The sequence below is a fragment of the Colias philodice genome, chromosome 19, assembly GCF_061535455.1.
Source record: "Colias philodice isolate Cphi_HAF_F1 chromosome 19, ilColPhil1 Martin Lab GWU primary, whole genome shotgun sequence".
In the NCBI taxonomy this organism is placed as follows: domain Eukaryota; kingdom Metazoa; phylum Arthropoda; class Insecta; order Lepidoptera; family Pieridae; genus Colias; species Colias philodice.
In genome coordinates this window covers 1268613-1283536 of record NC_143104.1, presented here as the reverse complement: position 1 = coordinate 1283536, position 14924 = coordinate 1268613, and the positions used below count along the sequence as shown (strand labels likewise).

General features: G+C 31.6%; 1 protein-coding gene across 1 annotated transcript; it reads left to right on the top strand.

The window, feature by feature from the left end:
* Positions 1–1088: 1088 nt before the first annotated feature.
* On the top strand, positions 1089–13875 carry LOC149479729 (lewis-type alpha-(1,3)-fucosyltransferase-like). The gene is made up of 3 exons (XM_089707472.1): positions 1089–2165; positions 12577–12669; positions 13343–13875. Exons 1-3 carry the CDS (start codon positions 1243–1245, stop codon positions 13515–13517), a joined length of 1191 nt encoding a protein of 396 aa, XP_089563598.1. The 5' UTR covers positions 1089–1242; the 3' UTR covers positions 13518–13875.
* Positions 13876–14924: the final 1049 nt, after the last annotated feature.

Here is a 14924-nt window from a genome sequence, read left to right as displayed (position 1 = left end):
GTTTGAAAAATCAGATGTTTTGCGCGAAGTGACAGTAGTACCCACCTCAACGCTTCGCTTATGAGGCGTGCAAAAGGAGAAATATAGTGCATAGAAGCGTATTTTATTTAAATCATACTTTCAATACATAGGTCTCTTCTTTTCGATGGAAGGAGGACCTATCGCGTAAAAAACATAACATTATACAACTGTTACTTTAATTGCCGCTAATAACACAATTATGTTAACTCAATTTCATCACTCCATTACTCATCAATGAGTGACTCACTCATAGTTGTAACACGCGCTTATACGCTTATGTTAGCTTCACCTGTATGTTTGTATGTAACAGATTCCTGTCTCGATTTTGACCCACTTTTAACGGACATTTTATTCAAACTTGGTACAAGGATCGGTGATTATACAATAATTTTATCTTATAACAGCGTGTTTTTTCATTTTTCTTGTGTTCGTATTTAATGTTTATTCTTTATTTTTAATCGTCAGTTATTAAATGTTAAGTACTTATACGTTCTAGTTCTAGTAATTTTCATAATTACTAGAACGTTCTTTTATGGACTTATCAATATATTTTTTTCCTTGTGATTGTAAATTTCCTGTTAATGTAAAGTATGTTACGGTTAAAGTGGCTGATTATGTTTATTGTGTAAATATCGTCATGATTTTATAGTGCTTTGTTGCTCTCTTTTTCGGAAATTCCTTATTCATATTTTTCTACTTAAAATTAACAGTAAAGAAATACATAGGTATTATAATTATTTTTCTATCAAATATCTAAGTAAATAAATATTTGCTTTACTTCTTTTTTTATATTTCTTTAAAATGGCTTCAATACCTTTTGGGTTTATCCATTTCAAACAGGCGCAAAATTTAGTCATTGTTCTTTTTCCTAAAATGTAAGCCTATTCCTTTTTTCTAATAAGCAAGATCGAAGACAAATGTGTCGCTAGTTATACTCAAACATGTTTAGAATACTACCGTTTTGTCGTAATCGAAACGTTTGTTTACCTTCCTCTTGAATAAACAAAACACCCATGGCATCACTTTAACCGTAACATGTAATGTAGGCGATAACAGTTTACCATTGAATGCGCGCGCGCACCGACGCTTTGACGCTAAAATGTTAATAATAAAACGCGTGTCGTGCTTCTAAAAATACATTAAAAGTGATTAAGCATCCATAAATAATGTGAACATGAAATAATATGACGCGTTCCCTCGGTGAGAATTACCTTTGAAACGATGTTAAAAATATTGACCTGGCCAATTAGAAGCTTTTCAAGGATACTCATCTTTTTGATACTTATCTACGTGTGGTCGCTTCTAAGTCTTTACAACACCAAGCTGTATGACATTAGAGCTAAGCGGAAAGAAATACTTTCATACACAAATCACAGGGATTTTAAATATATTCTCCAATGGACGCGCCGGTTCAGCGCCCCTTTCGATTACCTGAGCGAGGGCAACGCTGCCTTTATCAAAAACAAATGCAAGCACAAAAACTGTTATGTCACAGATGATAAAAACTATTTCCTCGATCAAAGGGAATTCGACGCTATCGTATTCAACGGTAGAGATGTGATACACCTGTGGCCGTTCCAAATGCCGGCACAAAGATCTTCGAAACAGAAGTATAATATATTCGGCGCTATGGAATCCCCGGATAATTTTCCGGCGTGCGACGAAAACTTAGATGGATTCTTTAATTGGACGTGGACGTACAAATTGGATTCGGATTTCCAATGGGGTTATATAACTATATTCGATTTGAATGGGACGATAGTTGGGCCGAATATTAGGATGGAGTGGCCGGAGCGTATGCAAGAGATTAGTGAGGAATTGAAGACCAAATTGTCGAGCAAAACGAAAGCGGTGGCTTGGTTCGTGTCCCATTGCTCTACCAAGAGTGGTAGAGAGAATTTTGTGTCTGAATTAGATGATGAGCTGAATAGATATGGATTATCTGTAGATGTTTATGGTAGTTGTGGGAAATTGAGTTGTCCCCGCAGTGACGAGCGTTCGTGCTTCAAGATGATTGAGGACAAATACCATTTTTATTTGTCGTTCGAGAATTCCTTCTCAGAGGACTACGTGACTGAGAAATTGTTGACCGCTTTGAACAATTACGCAGTGCCCATTGTTTTTGGTGCCGCGAACTACACGAGGTAATAATAGATTATAATTTATGTAAATCGCCTTATAATAAGGATGATTAGGAAGCGACAAATCTTGGGTTGCAAGGGTCATTGACAATGTATTTAAGGTATTTAATTGAAGGCAGATTAGGCTAACACTAGTAGGTAAGCTATAACCTTAAACATTTTTTTCTTGTTTACTTACCTAAATATCTTAGTTACATTATGTTGTACATAATTTTCTCTTTTCTGTTCATTAATATTTTTAGTAAACTTGTTCGAAAAGCAATTTTATTATAGAAAGAGCCGACAAAAAAACTACATAATTAGGTAGACCTTACTCTTTTGAAATCATATCATTTTTATACAATTTTTCATAAAAAATAATAATGATGCCAAAGCCTTCTTTTCTTTATAGAGAGCGACGTAAAATATTTTATATTCGTAAGCGTAAGAAAAAATAATCCTTTGACCTCTTAAGTAATTTTTTATAAATATAAAGTAAATTCTTGTTTTTTGTAAAGATAAAGTAATTCTTTATCCACGTGTACGAAGGCGCGACAGAACTTGATTTGTTCATCGCATTTAGAAAACTTAAAAAACTTGCCTTTGATTTCCTACCGAGAATCTTTAAAATAACAACTTATTCCGATACGTGACAAAAACATGGTCACCTACTTGCTTATTACATAATATGTTTCGATATTTCGAAACGAATTGAAATCAATCAGTGAAACAAATGAAAAATTAATCTCTCCTACGACGCGGACGCCGGAAATCGATATTCTCGAATAATTAAAGCTTAGTACTTACCGAAATAACTACACTTTTTCTTTGTTATTGACTTCATAATAATTTACATGAATACAAATACGCCTGCTCTATCACGCCAAAACTATTTAAGATCTTGATGAAACTTGGCATTTTTTGTGTATTGGCAAGTTTTGTAGCATCTCAGTACATTTTTTTGTATTTATGAGCAAAAACGTAGTCCAAAGACAAAACTTCAACTACAATTATTACAATGATGATTCAAATCAGGTCACCAATTAATATTAAATGGTCATTCAGATATTATGAATTGACCTCCTAAGTGATTAAAGCAGCCCCCGTACCATGATGACTTAAAGCAGTTTTAAGGGGGCGCATAAAGCACTATAACCAATCTTCTATTAGATGATACGTGTAATATGCAAGACCAAATCTAAAAAATAAAATATATATCAAACTAGATGATATGTTCAACGATTCTGTTTAATCAAAAACATAAAATATTAAAATTTACTCGATAAAAAAAAATCACCAAGTTAGCTCTAATTTTCACACTTTTACGTTTTCTACTTGACATGGTTATACTTATTATGATTTTTTTTTCATAAACAATTATATTAAAACATTTGCAAGATATTTGTCAGAGCATTTTGTGTTATTACTTTTAGTTTTGGTTTTATCTGCGATAAACCACTTTTGGCGCTCTTTTTTTCTCGAGATAAACGTTTGATTTTGTCACGATAAAAGTGGTTTATCGCAGATAAAACCAAAACTAAAAGTAATTACACAAAATGCTCTGACAAATATCTTGCAAATGTTTTAATATAATTGTTTATGAAAAAAAAATCATAATAAGTATAACCATGTCAAGTAGAAAACGTAAAAGTGTGAAAATTAGAGCTAACTTGGTGATTTTTTTTTATCGAGTAAATTTTAATATTTTATGTTTTTGATTAAACAGAATCGTTGAACATATCATCTAGTTTGATATATATTTTATTTTTTAGATTTGGTCTTGCATATTACACGTATCATCTAATAGAAGATTGGTTATTTTGCTTTATGCGCCCCCTTAATTCCAGCGTGGAAAGATGACAGCGCTAAAGTTCGTCTAGCGCCATCCCATTCCCAAACTGGAAATAATACTGCTATAAGACGTCATGGTGACATTTAACAAAGCGTTAACTTAAAACAGGACATTTTCTGTGTTACCTATTTAAGTACTTTCTGTGTCAGTTGAGGTCACAGATCTTTATTAGCATTAAAACTTTCAACAGTCGTGAATTTAATACGAATTTCTCACACTTCAAAATAATAATCTTCTATTATTATATACAAAAATAACACTACATTTAACTGCGAAGAACAGTTAAGTAAGCAATGTTATATTAATCACCAATTAAAACAATATCATTAACGCCATTCAATGAAACAAAAACTCTTGCAAAATATAACAATTAACAAACAGATAACTAAAGAAAAAACTTGCAAAATATAACAAACAGAGGACTAATGAAGGAACATATTTATTGCATTTGAATATGAAAATATTGAAATCATTTATTTTAAATTGCAATGCCGATGAAATAATGCAATTATTTTTAAATGATAGCCTGATAATTAAACTTTTTAAACATCCTGATCACGCATTTGATTGCATCCGCGCGCCAATCTTTTAGAAGTGAAACTTCTTTAGGCGCGTTGAGAGTAAAATTTCAAGGTGGTGTCATGGCAATAACGTTGAATCCTGCCAATGAAGTTCCACTTCTGAAACATGTGCTCGGCACACACGCCCTTATTAATAATATGAAAGACATAGACACAAAAATAATATATATTATTCCATAATATTTGTTATTTAATATCTAATTACCTATTTTCGAGATGTTTCTACCATACAAGCGCATTTAAGATTAAATCCATTCATAGTCCTTCTATATTTCGCTTCAATTTATTACAAAGACCAAGCTAAACCATTTTCAACCCTCTTTCCTTAGCCCACATTATAATAAAAAATTTAACATTCTCATATAAAAGAGAGAGTTCTTTAGTAGGATGTAACATAATATTATGTGCATTTTTATTATTGACTCTCATAACGTAAGAATGGTATGAACGTAATGTAAATCTGCTTGAAATGTTCCCGTTTTTCTTGTTTTTTCTGTTTATTAAGTTACATAAAAAAATAATGGATCAAAAATTAAATAATGTAGTATTTTCTTGTGTTTGATTTTACACGAGTATTATACATTTAGAAATACATATAAGATTTTAGCTCCCAGTGACCAAGCTCGCTGCAAAGTTAACATCAGGTGGCCCACGTGCTCCTTTGCTTGCTCTGCATCTGACATAAAAAAAGTGTGGATAATAATATAATGAATAAATCGCATCTAAAATCCGTTAAAATCTTTAATTCCAAAATGAAATAATGTGTTAGATATAATATAAGAAACATAATAGGTAGAGGTTCCCTGGTTGAAATCATTGTACTGTTAGGTATCTATAATCAGCCAGCAATTTTTCATATATCTAAGTAATAAATAATTTCGTTATTTTTTACTTCCTCATTGGTTTAATGTAAGGAACATATTTTGTAGTATTATTTACTCTAAATAATTATAGTAGATAATAACTATTATAAAAAAAAATAATTATTCAATTTGTATTTAAAATTAGGTTAGAAATAAAAAGTGCCGTCAATAATTTCCTTCAAATAAAATAGAAACTGAAACAAGTTTTATCCTTTGTTAAAAACTCGTTATACTATCAAAAAGCAAATTAGGTTATTCCCTGAAAAAATCTGTTTCTTGTTGATATTTAATTGTTATCGTGGGTACTTCCGAGAATTTTTGTGTGAAGCTATCCAAGGTATAAACTATAAAGGATTTTTTTTTTTATAATTAATGTAGGCCATTGTTTAGAAATTTAAGAAATAATCTCTACAATTTTTCGGATTAAATTTATTGCTGTTTCAAAATGAAATGTTCTGACATTTGAATTATATTCTTTAAGGATTTTATTAATTAAATAGTTTTTTTGTTTTTTTGGCTAACCTAAATCTAAACTCGTCCACTTATTACACAATCTAAATAAAATATACAGAGATAACATCATTCGAGAACAATTGCTACATGCTCTAAATTTTATCACAATAGGTTTAGCAGTTTGGCCATGAAAGCTTAACCACTTGACAGATTGATTAACATTACGATATGGAACTAATTATAATTAATACCTTCACTTTTAAAGTCACGGTTTTAGTTACGTCGTAAATATTTTATAACTCACTAGCGACCCGCCCCGGCTTCGCACGGGTGCAATGCTGATACTAAATACACTACAGAAAAACTGTGAACGTTGTATATAAAAACAGCGGCCCGCTCCGGCTTCGCACGGGTATAAAATAGATAGCCGGGCGGCCGGCCGGTACCGCCGCAAACGCTACGTCCCGCAATTTTTAAATCTGTAATATCTTCGAAAATATTCACTTAAATCATACGGTGTAAAGAGCCATATAGATCTATATTAAATGAACAATGTATTCAAGGTATTTAATTGGTTAAGGATTAATGCTGTATTGGTTAAAATCGCATCGAAAATTAGCCATTATTTGTCGTAAAAAGTAAATGACAAAAAAAAGTTATTGTGGGTTATCCATAAGAGATAGACATATACCATCGCGGACTTTTCTGTAGACCTTTTCAATGTGTATAATACTTAGTACATTATTTTGATAAAACTCGTAGGGTTCAGCCTGCGTTTGCAATGTAAGCGGAAAAAATGTAATTTTTTTACGACATCACATTAGAAACCTCAAAAATAACAGTACTTCTCCACTATTTAATGGATGTTATTATACATATAAACCTTCCTCTTGAATCACTCTATCTATTAAAAAAAACCGCGTCAAAACCCGTTGCGTAGTTTCAAAGATTTAAGCGTACAAAGGGACATAGGGACATAGGGACAGGGAAAGCGACTTTGTTTTATACTATGTAGTGATGATAAAGCTATAACAATCGAACATGCTTATACAATACAAGGGTATTTTCTTGGAAACTAGTTGTGCCCCGCGGTTTTATTCTCATAGCTCCGTTCCTTTAGGTCTTAGTGGGACGATACATAGCCTATAGCTTTCCTCGATAAGTGGGTTAGGTATAATATGCTAATGATGTATTTAAAATGCAGAAGAAGTGCGTGAGAATCTTAGCTCAAATAAAAAACACAGAAAGTTGTAAACCACATTTTAGAAAATATAACATATTAACATTACCATCGATATACATATATACATGAAATTTGCACATTTGTCTATAAAAATATTAATACACTAGCTTCCGCCCGCGACTCCGTCCGCGCGTATGTCGGTCTTTGTGTGGATGGTTTATTTCTCCATTTTGAAAATAGGCGTCGAGTTGCGGAGAAATGCCCGTATTATTTTATTTATTCTCCATTTTGAGTAACTCTGACAATGACATCTTATAAATATCTATTGGACCCAAATACGGCTAGGCCTATACGCAACGTGTGTTCGCGGTTCTACAGAACAACGTCTATGGATAAAACTGAAAAATTAAGATTAATTTTTTTCTACGTATTTTTCCAGGATAAAAAGTATCCTATTTTACGCCCAGGATAATAAGGTATAATTATACCAAGTTTCATCGAAATCGAACCGGTAGTTTTCACGTGATGTCTTCACATACAGACAGACAGACAGACAGACAGAAAGACAAAAATTTTTTTAATCACATATTTGGGTTTGGTATCGATCCAGTAACACCCCCTGCTATTTATTTTTTCAATATTTTCAATGTACAGAATTGACCCTTCTACAGATTTATTATATGTATAGATTTTCACGAGTCGAGGAACACCACGAAGTAAATACGCGCTTTAAAAATAGATTACACCTACCATTCTCAAGAATCAAAATGTTAAATCAAAGCCCCTATCACATGGCTATAAAAATTTATAACAAACTTCCTGACCAAATTAAAAACCAAAAAACTATTTATTCTTTTAACAAACAACTAAAGCTCCTTTTAATCCAAAAATGCTTTTATTCAATAAATGAATATTTCGAAGCTAAACTACGCCAAACTTGAATTTTCGTGTTGTTAAGTTCTTCCTGTCTCAAATTATTATATTTAACTGAAACTAACAAAAATAAATTATACTTACCTAACTATCTAAACCTACTGAATCAATCACTCTATCTATTAAGAAATCGCATCGAAGTCCGTTGCGTGGCTCTAAAGAATTAAGCATACATAGGTACATAGAAGGCGACTTTGTTTTATACTATGTAGTGAAGCATCATTCCTAGAGTTTTTAAAAATAATAGAATAAATATATATAATATTGTTTTGTCGTCTTATAGTAGGTATGCGCATGTCTTAAGATTTTAATTTCGTTCTTTTTATATTGTCTAATTATTAAGTGCGCGTAGGTGCAAACTGCAAATCTTTATATTCTGTATTAGTATTGAATTTAAAAAGGCCAGAAAACTTAACTTTAATATAGTATGACCTATTGTATTGCAATATCTGTATAAGTATTGGTATGCAATAAATGATTTGAATTTGAATTTGAATTGTATAACACCGAAAGACTTTTTTAAATCAGACCAGTAGTTTTTGAGCGCGTTCAAACAAACAAACAAATAAACTCTTCAGCTTTATAATTTAAAAGAGAATTATAATATCATTGCATATAATTTTGTTTTTAATGTAAACAATGCATACAAACAAGAGTCTACTTTTCAGCAAAACATGCGATATAATACTCACTCTAAATTTACTTTTTACAGATTAACTTTCATATTCGGTTATTTCGAATCACATTTTTATCCTAATCCGTTTACAATATCAAACAACAATAACCTCCTCTTTTTTTTGAAGTCGGCATGTAATAATTTTAAGAAGAGTAACAGCAATAAAGGCTATTTTATTTTTATTTATTTTATTTATTTATATGTCTACAATCTACAGTCATTTCTACATACCCTTGATCCTTACCGTTTGAACCATATTCTGATACTTATAAATTATAATTCCTCTTGATTTTTCTAGTCTTTGATCCCTTATTTTGAGTGTCGTCAACCCCGAATCTCTCGTCGTGCCTTATAACAAGGAACATAATAATTCTTAAGTTCTTACCATAAACTTTATACCCTCATGGCGTAATATTTTGTAGAAAGAACATTTGAATATCTTAGTACAAAGATAAAAAGTACGTGATTAGGGAATGGATATGTCGATGTAAGAAAATTACGTAAATATGTAGGTAGGTATATAAAAAATGCCTATTTTGAATAAGACGTTTCTTTTTATTTCTTTTTTGTGGGGATTTTAGCATAGAAATATATTTTGTTGTAGGTAGGTATTATGCGATTTAACTAAGAATAGGATTTTTTCAGCGCCATATTGTGACGTCAAGATATTAATTCCAGCGAATTAATACCTAATCTTATTTAGCGATAATTGCCTGACAAATAACAATCTGAAAAATGCATCCAAAATGGCTAAGTGATTTACGTTTTTCAAATGACATTTACTCGGTCATTGACGTTCCCATTCTTAGTTAAAGCCGCCTACTCACATACGTACCGCAGGGCAATATAGGAATTGCATCCTTAATTGTGATGTGTGCAAGCAAGGGCAATTTAGAGAACAACTGAAATTTCTCCGATCGCCGTGCAACCGCGATTGTTCCAATATTGCCCCTGCGGCAGGCACGTGAGAAGCCGGCTTTAGAATTATTGCACCCTTAATTGGCTCCTTAATTGTAATGTTTATAGATAAGCAGCGGCAATTTTTAATTTGGACTCTTTGGCTTTAATTGCTCCGACTGCCGTGCAACCGGTATTGTCCCTTCGGCAGGTAGGTGAGTAGCCCGCTTTATGTGGTAGAATCCTCGACTCTAGTACAACACTAGAACCCTCTAGTCTACATACTCTCTAAGAATCTTGAAACTCTTGTTTTATACAACAACTAGTTCAACAATACTCAATACCTTTGGTTAAAACGTCAAGTTAGCTTTGTTATTAATATCACTTATTTGAAGTACTTAGAGCACATTGTTTGAAATCTTATTGTTATCTGGGAAATATAATTAATACATTTTAGTCAATTAGTATACCTTTTTATCATTAGCACAGTTAAATGATATAGAAATTGATAAATAATAAAGTACAGACAGTTTGAATTTTAAATAACTACAGTTAAAATTAAATTTAAATAAAAATTATATCACAGATTAATAATTTATTGACAATATTTACCACACCAAAGAACTTAGCCAAAGAATAAACCATAAAATCTCTTCTTCCATTTATTTGCGCTTCGTTTTTCAAAACAACGCTGACAAAGAATGCCGTTTAAAAACAAATCTCATTCTATTTCCTTGAAACACGATACCTCACCTACGTAAAAAATACCAAACATAGAAACACAAAGGTTTTCAAATTTCACACTATACACGTATATGTATATTGTATATAATACGTATAGAGAGATATATCTGTTTTTTATCAATGATTAGCAATTTGTAGGGTTCCGTATCCAAAGGGTGCTGTCCGTCCGTTTTTCACCGCTTTATCTCATGGACCGTGATAAGTAAACAGCACAGATAGACTGTTAATTAGGTTTAAAGTATTTCTGTTAAATAATAGGAAATCGAGGTTAAGCAACGATCATGAGTTGGATATTAACCATATTAACATTTTTTTGCAGTTGCTCTTTTATAGTTTATTTTTTCGGAACCCTTAGTTCCGCGAGTCTCTCGCACTTAGCCGATTTTCTAAGAGATTTACTAATCTGTTATTGAGAAAAGTGATTAAGCATTATTTTAAAAATTCATACATAAAATAGTTCTTCTGATATATTTTATCATAATAAAGGTTTGCCCTTGTACTAAATTACGCGAAAACTTTTGACACCCATCAAAACTTAACCACTTTCGAAGAATATCCGTAGACCTGTACTATCTTAGAAACGCAACTAAATCCTACTTAAGTAATATATTTTATGTAAATTAAAATATGCATAGATATACTTAAATCTTAGCGCTATTTATTGTTGATTCTTGATACGATTTTTGGGAAAAGGAAGGTATAAGGCCTATTTTATACCTTTGTACCTATACAAAACCGTTGAAAAATATATAATACTAGCGGTCCGCCCCGGCTTCGCCCGTGGTACATATTTCACAATAAAAGGTACCTAGCCTATGTTCTTTTTCAGGGTCTAAAGATTGTCTGTGCCAAATTTCATCAAAATCGGTTAAGAGGTATCGGTAATAAATACAAACTTTTCCTCTTTATAATATTAGTATAGATTTACTGTTCAAAATGACTTGTTTAAGATACATTTGTACTTAGTAAGTTATTAATAAAAAACAAATTGTTATTACTACTATTAATACTTGGTATATTAAGCAGTTGTCTATTGTGTAGGTAACTATGTATGTCCAAGCTTTGAAAATTTCAGACACAATTGGCTAAAGCAATTAACTTCCTGTCCAAGTTACGAAAAGACCCAATGTAGCTTGATACAGGAATTTTCCCTGACCTATCTCTTTGTCCGAGGCTGCAATTTTGCCTTTATTAACCTCGTTTTATAACGAAGGAATTGTAAGCCTATACAAAAGTGATGAAGTATTGAGTGAATAATATGAAACAATGTAGTACATTTTACTTAACTTTAGCTTAGCAATTTTTTTCAAAAATTACTAATCAGTAACTTTTGACGAGTAATAAATCAATTTCAAAACGTATACAAAAACAAAACTTTCTTTTTGAAATATGTAAGTAGTCATACAGACTACATAGTATCTTATATATAAAATTCTCGTGTCACAATGTTAGTCTGCATACTCCTCCGAAACGGGTGGACCGATTCTCATGAAATTTTCTGTGCATATCGGGTAAGTCTGAGAATCGGCCAACATCTATTTTTCATATGTACCACGGGCAAAGCCGGGGCGGACCGCTAGTATAATATATTTTTGTAGATAGAAGGGAATAGATAGACCCTTAGGATAGACCTATTTTCTTTTAATTAAGGATCTATCAAAACTATAAGCAATTTATGAATGAGCGTGCCTGCTCGCGTGTGTAGGTTTTATTAAAATGTATTTCTGACCTATTTTCTTATTTTCAAATATTGTTTTCGCGCTGTAAACGTTAGTCTATGTAATCCACTCACTCTAGGTACTTGTAAAATACAAGCTGAATCACGCAACTTCATCTATTCTTTATAGAAAGGTAATATTATGGTTTCCCATTTCCTTTTCATTTATGTTCGATGCTCCGTTCCTATGTTGTCGTAGATAGAGTGTAATTGCTAAATGTATTAAATTACTTGTAATATTTTTACTACACCTAGATATTATTGCTTGATAAGAAATGGACTGTCCTTCTGAAAAAATCAAAGAATAAAAAATAATATATAGATAATAGTAAATAAGGACAAAATTTATAAGTTGGATAAGGATAGATATATATTTTGTTCATCTTTCACGCAAAAATGTCTTATCTGATCACTGATCTGAATAAATTTTGACAAAGAGATAAATTATTATCGACTAGAAAGCGGCATAGGCTACTTTCTATCCGAATACCAGTAGAGTAAAACCGCGGATTAAAGCTAGTTTATTTATTTTTCAGATTTCTACCAGAAGGCAGTTACCTCAATGCAAGGGAACTGGGGCCAAGGAAACTTGCGAAAGCCATTAGTGACATTATCGCAAATAAAAACAGGTGAAATAGCTACATGACAGTCGAAATTCATAACTAAATAATAATGAAAATCCCACAAAACGAGTCGAAATTTTAATTAAATAGACTGCTTGACACACGGATGGAGCGAGGTAGTGTAATTTTAAACTTTATTCATTGGAACATGGATGAACACAGTTAATCAAACTAACTTTGGATTGGTTTTTCCAGAAAAAAATCTCGAACCGTTTACCAAAATATTCAACAAACTATAAGAATTAAGATGGCTTAATAATTGTTTTCTTAGGTTCAATAATTTTCCCTTCGCTACGCGCGGAGACCGATTGGTCTCTTATTTTAAGAATTTTCCTTTAGTTGTTTTAGGATACACAGAAAACCAAAATAACCCTTATTGCCTTACTGGTTTGTGTTTGAGTTAGCTTATTTACTCACAACCACTACTATTCTGTTATTAACTTAGATTTTGTAGAGAGAAATACATATTGGTCCATGGAAATACCTACTTACTAAGTAATAATTTGGCTCCAAAAAATAACCTATTTTACATTGTTGCCAACAAAGAATTTATGAAATCGAAAGAATTTATGAATAGAGTTCAGTAATTACCTATTGATATAGTAGTTCAAAAATTCAAAAATAAAAATATTCTTATATATAAATAGTGTCTAGACTATATTATTATTATTTGTTTCAGATATTATGACTTCTTTCGATGGCGTAATTACTATGTTTACAAAGGAACAGATGAAGTAGATGTTTGCCATCTTTGTGACATGCTGAATAATGAACAAAAAGTAAATGAAAAGACTGTGTGGCAGGACTTCCGAACCTGGTGGAATGGAGCTAGATATAAGGAAAACTGTTTTTAATAACATAACCTAAAATTCACACAAAATCCGCGGGAAATCCACGAATGACTGAGGATTGAATTCCGAATTATTGTTTCTTTTTTTTAAATTAGGTAGCAACCAGCTTGCAGGATTTTTTTCACAGAAATAAACGTTAGTAGGCCAAAAAAAAAACAAAAAATAATCGAGCAAACCAATGTTAAATAAAAAAAGTGGCACTTGTAAATAGCTTCCAAAATAATTTTACCGATATACCTATTTTATCATGTAAAACATGATTAGAGCATCTTAATTAAATTGGCTTATAACTTACCTTATTAGAACTGTAATAAACTGTATATTTATGTTTAAATTATTAATAAATAGAGAAATAACAACATATATTTATGTCGTTTTATTTTATAGTAAATGAATTAATGTAAGTAACTACCTGCCTATTACACAGATAAACATAAACATGAATCACACATTCCTAAGAATATCGATAAATTTTTATATAATAGGTCGCTACCCTATAGCTATTTATTAAAAGAATTTTCCAAAAAGTAGGTAAGAAAGGAACAAAATGCACTCACAAAATATAAGATTAGAGAACGGCGAACGCATAGGTATATATACATTTAGTTATAAACCTAACCTACCTTCCTTTTCTATGAAGAAAAATCTTTCCCGGAAAAATACAGTTTTGTAACATCGTTCATCGTAGAACAAAAAAAAACCATCCTTTGACGTGTGATGCAAAGAGGCTTCAAAGAACGGATTAATAGGGATTTTAATTGAAAAATTGCTGTATGTATGTGGAATTTTTATTTTTCACCGTAGGTAGGCATACGTTTCATTTGATGTGAGTTGATCACACGTCGAGCAGTAAAACCTTTAAATCTCTTCAATTTTTATTTTTAAGCTATTGCATGGCTTTTATCTCAGACTTTGAGCGCAGCGACCGAATGTAAAAAATCCGTAACGAAAAAACCTAACACCCCCCACTCCAACCTATGCGGCACAGCGATGCGATGCTATCCAATATAATAGCTTTACCGAGGAAGTCCTCGATTGCCACTCGTATTTTTTTAGTTTTAAATGCTATTTACTTACCGCCACACTTACTTATTAAAATTTTACCTGCTTAATTTAGTTATGGTAGCCCCGTATACAATAGTAGTCTTTGATGGTAGCTTAGTAAACACTGAAGATCTTCATATTCACATCTTAACTTAGGTCACAGAATAATAACTAGTAGCTAGCTTAGGTATAGAAAGTGTTTCAGAAAAAAATATTTATGTGGTTAGGTTTTTAAAAACTGCAATTCTAAATAATTATTAACGGGTCTACATGCCACAAACTTATAATACCAAAGGCCTAAAGTATGGAACCTAAATTGCAAATGTAATAAAATGCTAGAAAATATATAATATATTGGTAAACTTT

Bases quoted from the DNA above. Each gene is read 5' to 3' on its own strand.
- LOC149479729 (XM_089707472.1), top strand. From the start codon at position 1,243: ATGTTAAAAATATTGACCTGGCCAATTAGAAGCTTTTCAAGGATACTC. The intron at 2,166-12,576 runs GTAATAATAGAT...TTTATTTTTCAG, and splicing joins GGTGCCGCGAACTACACGAG to ATTTCTACCAGAAGGCAGTT. The intron at 12,670-13,342 runs GTGAAATAGCTA...TATTTGTTTCAG, and splicing joins ATTATCGCAAATAAAAACAG to ATATTATGACTTCTTTCGAT.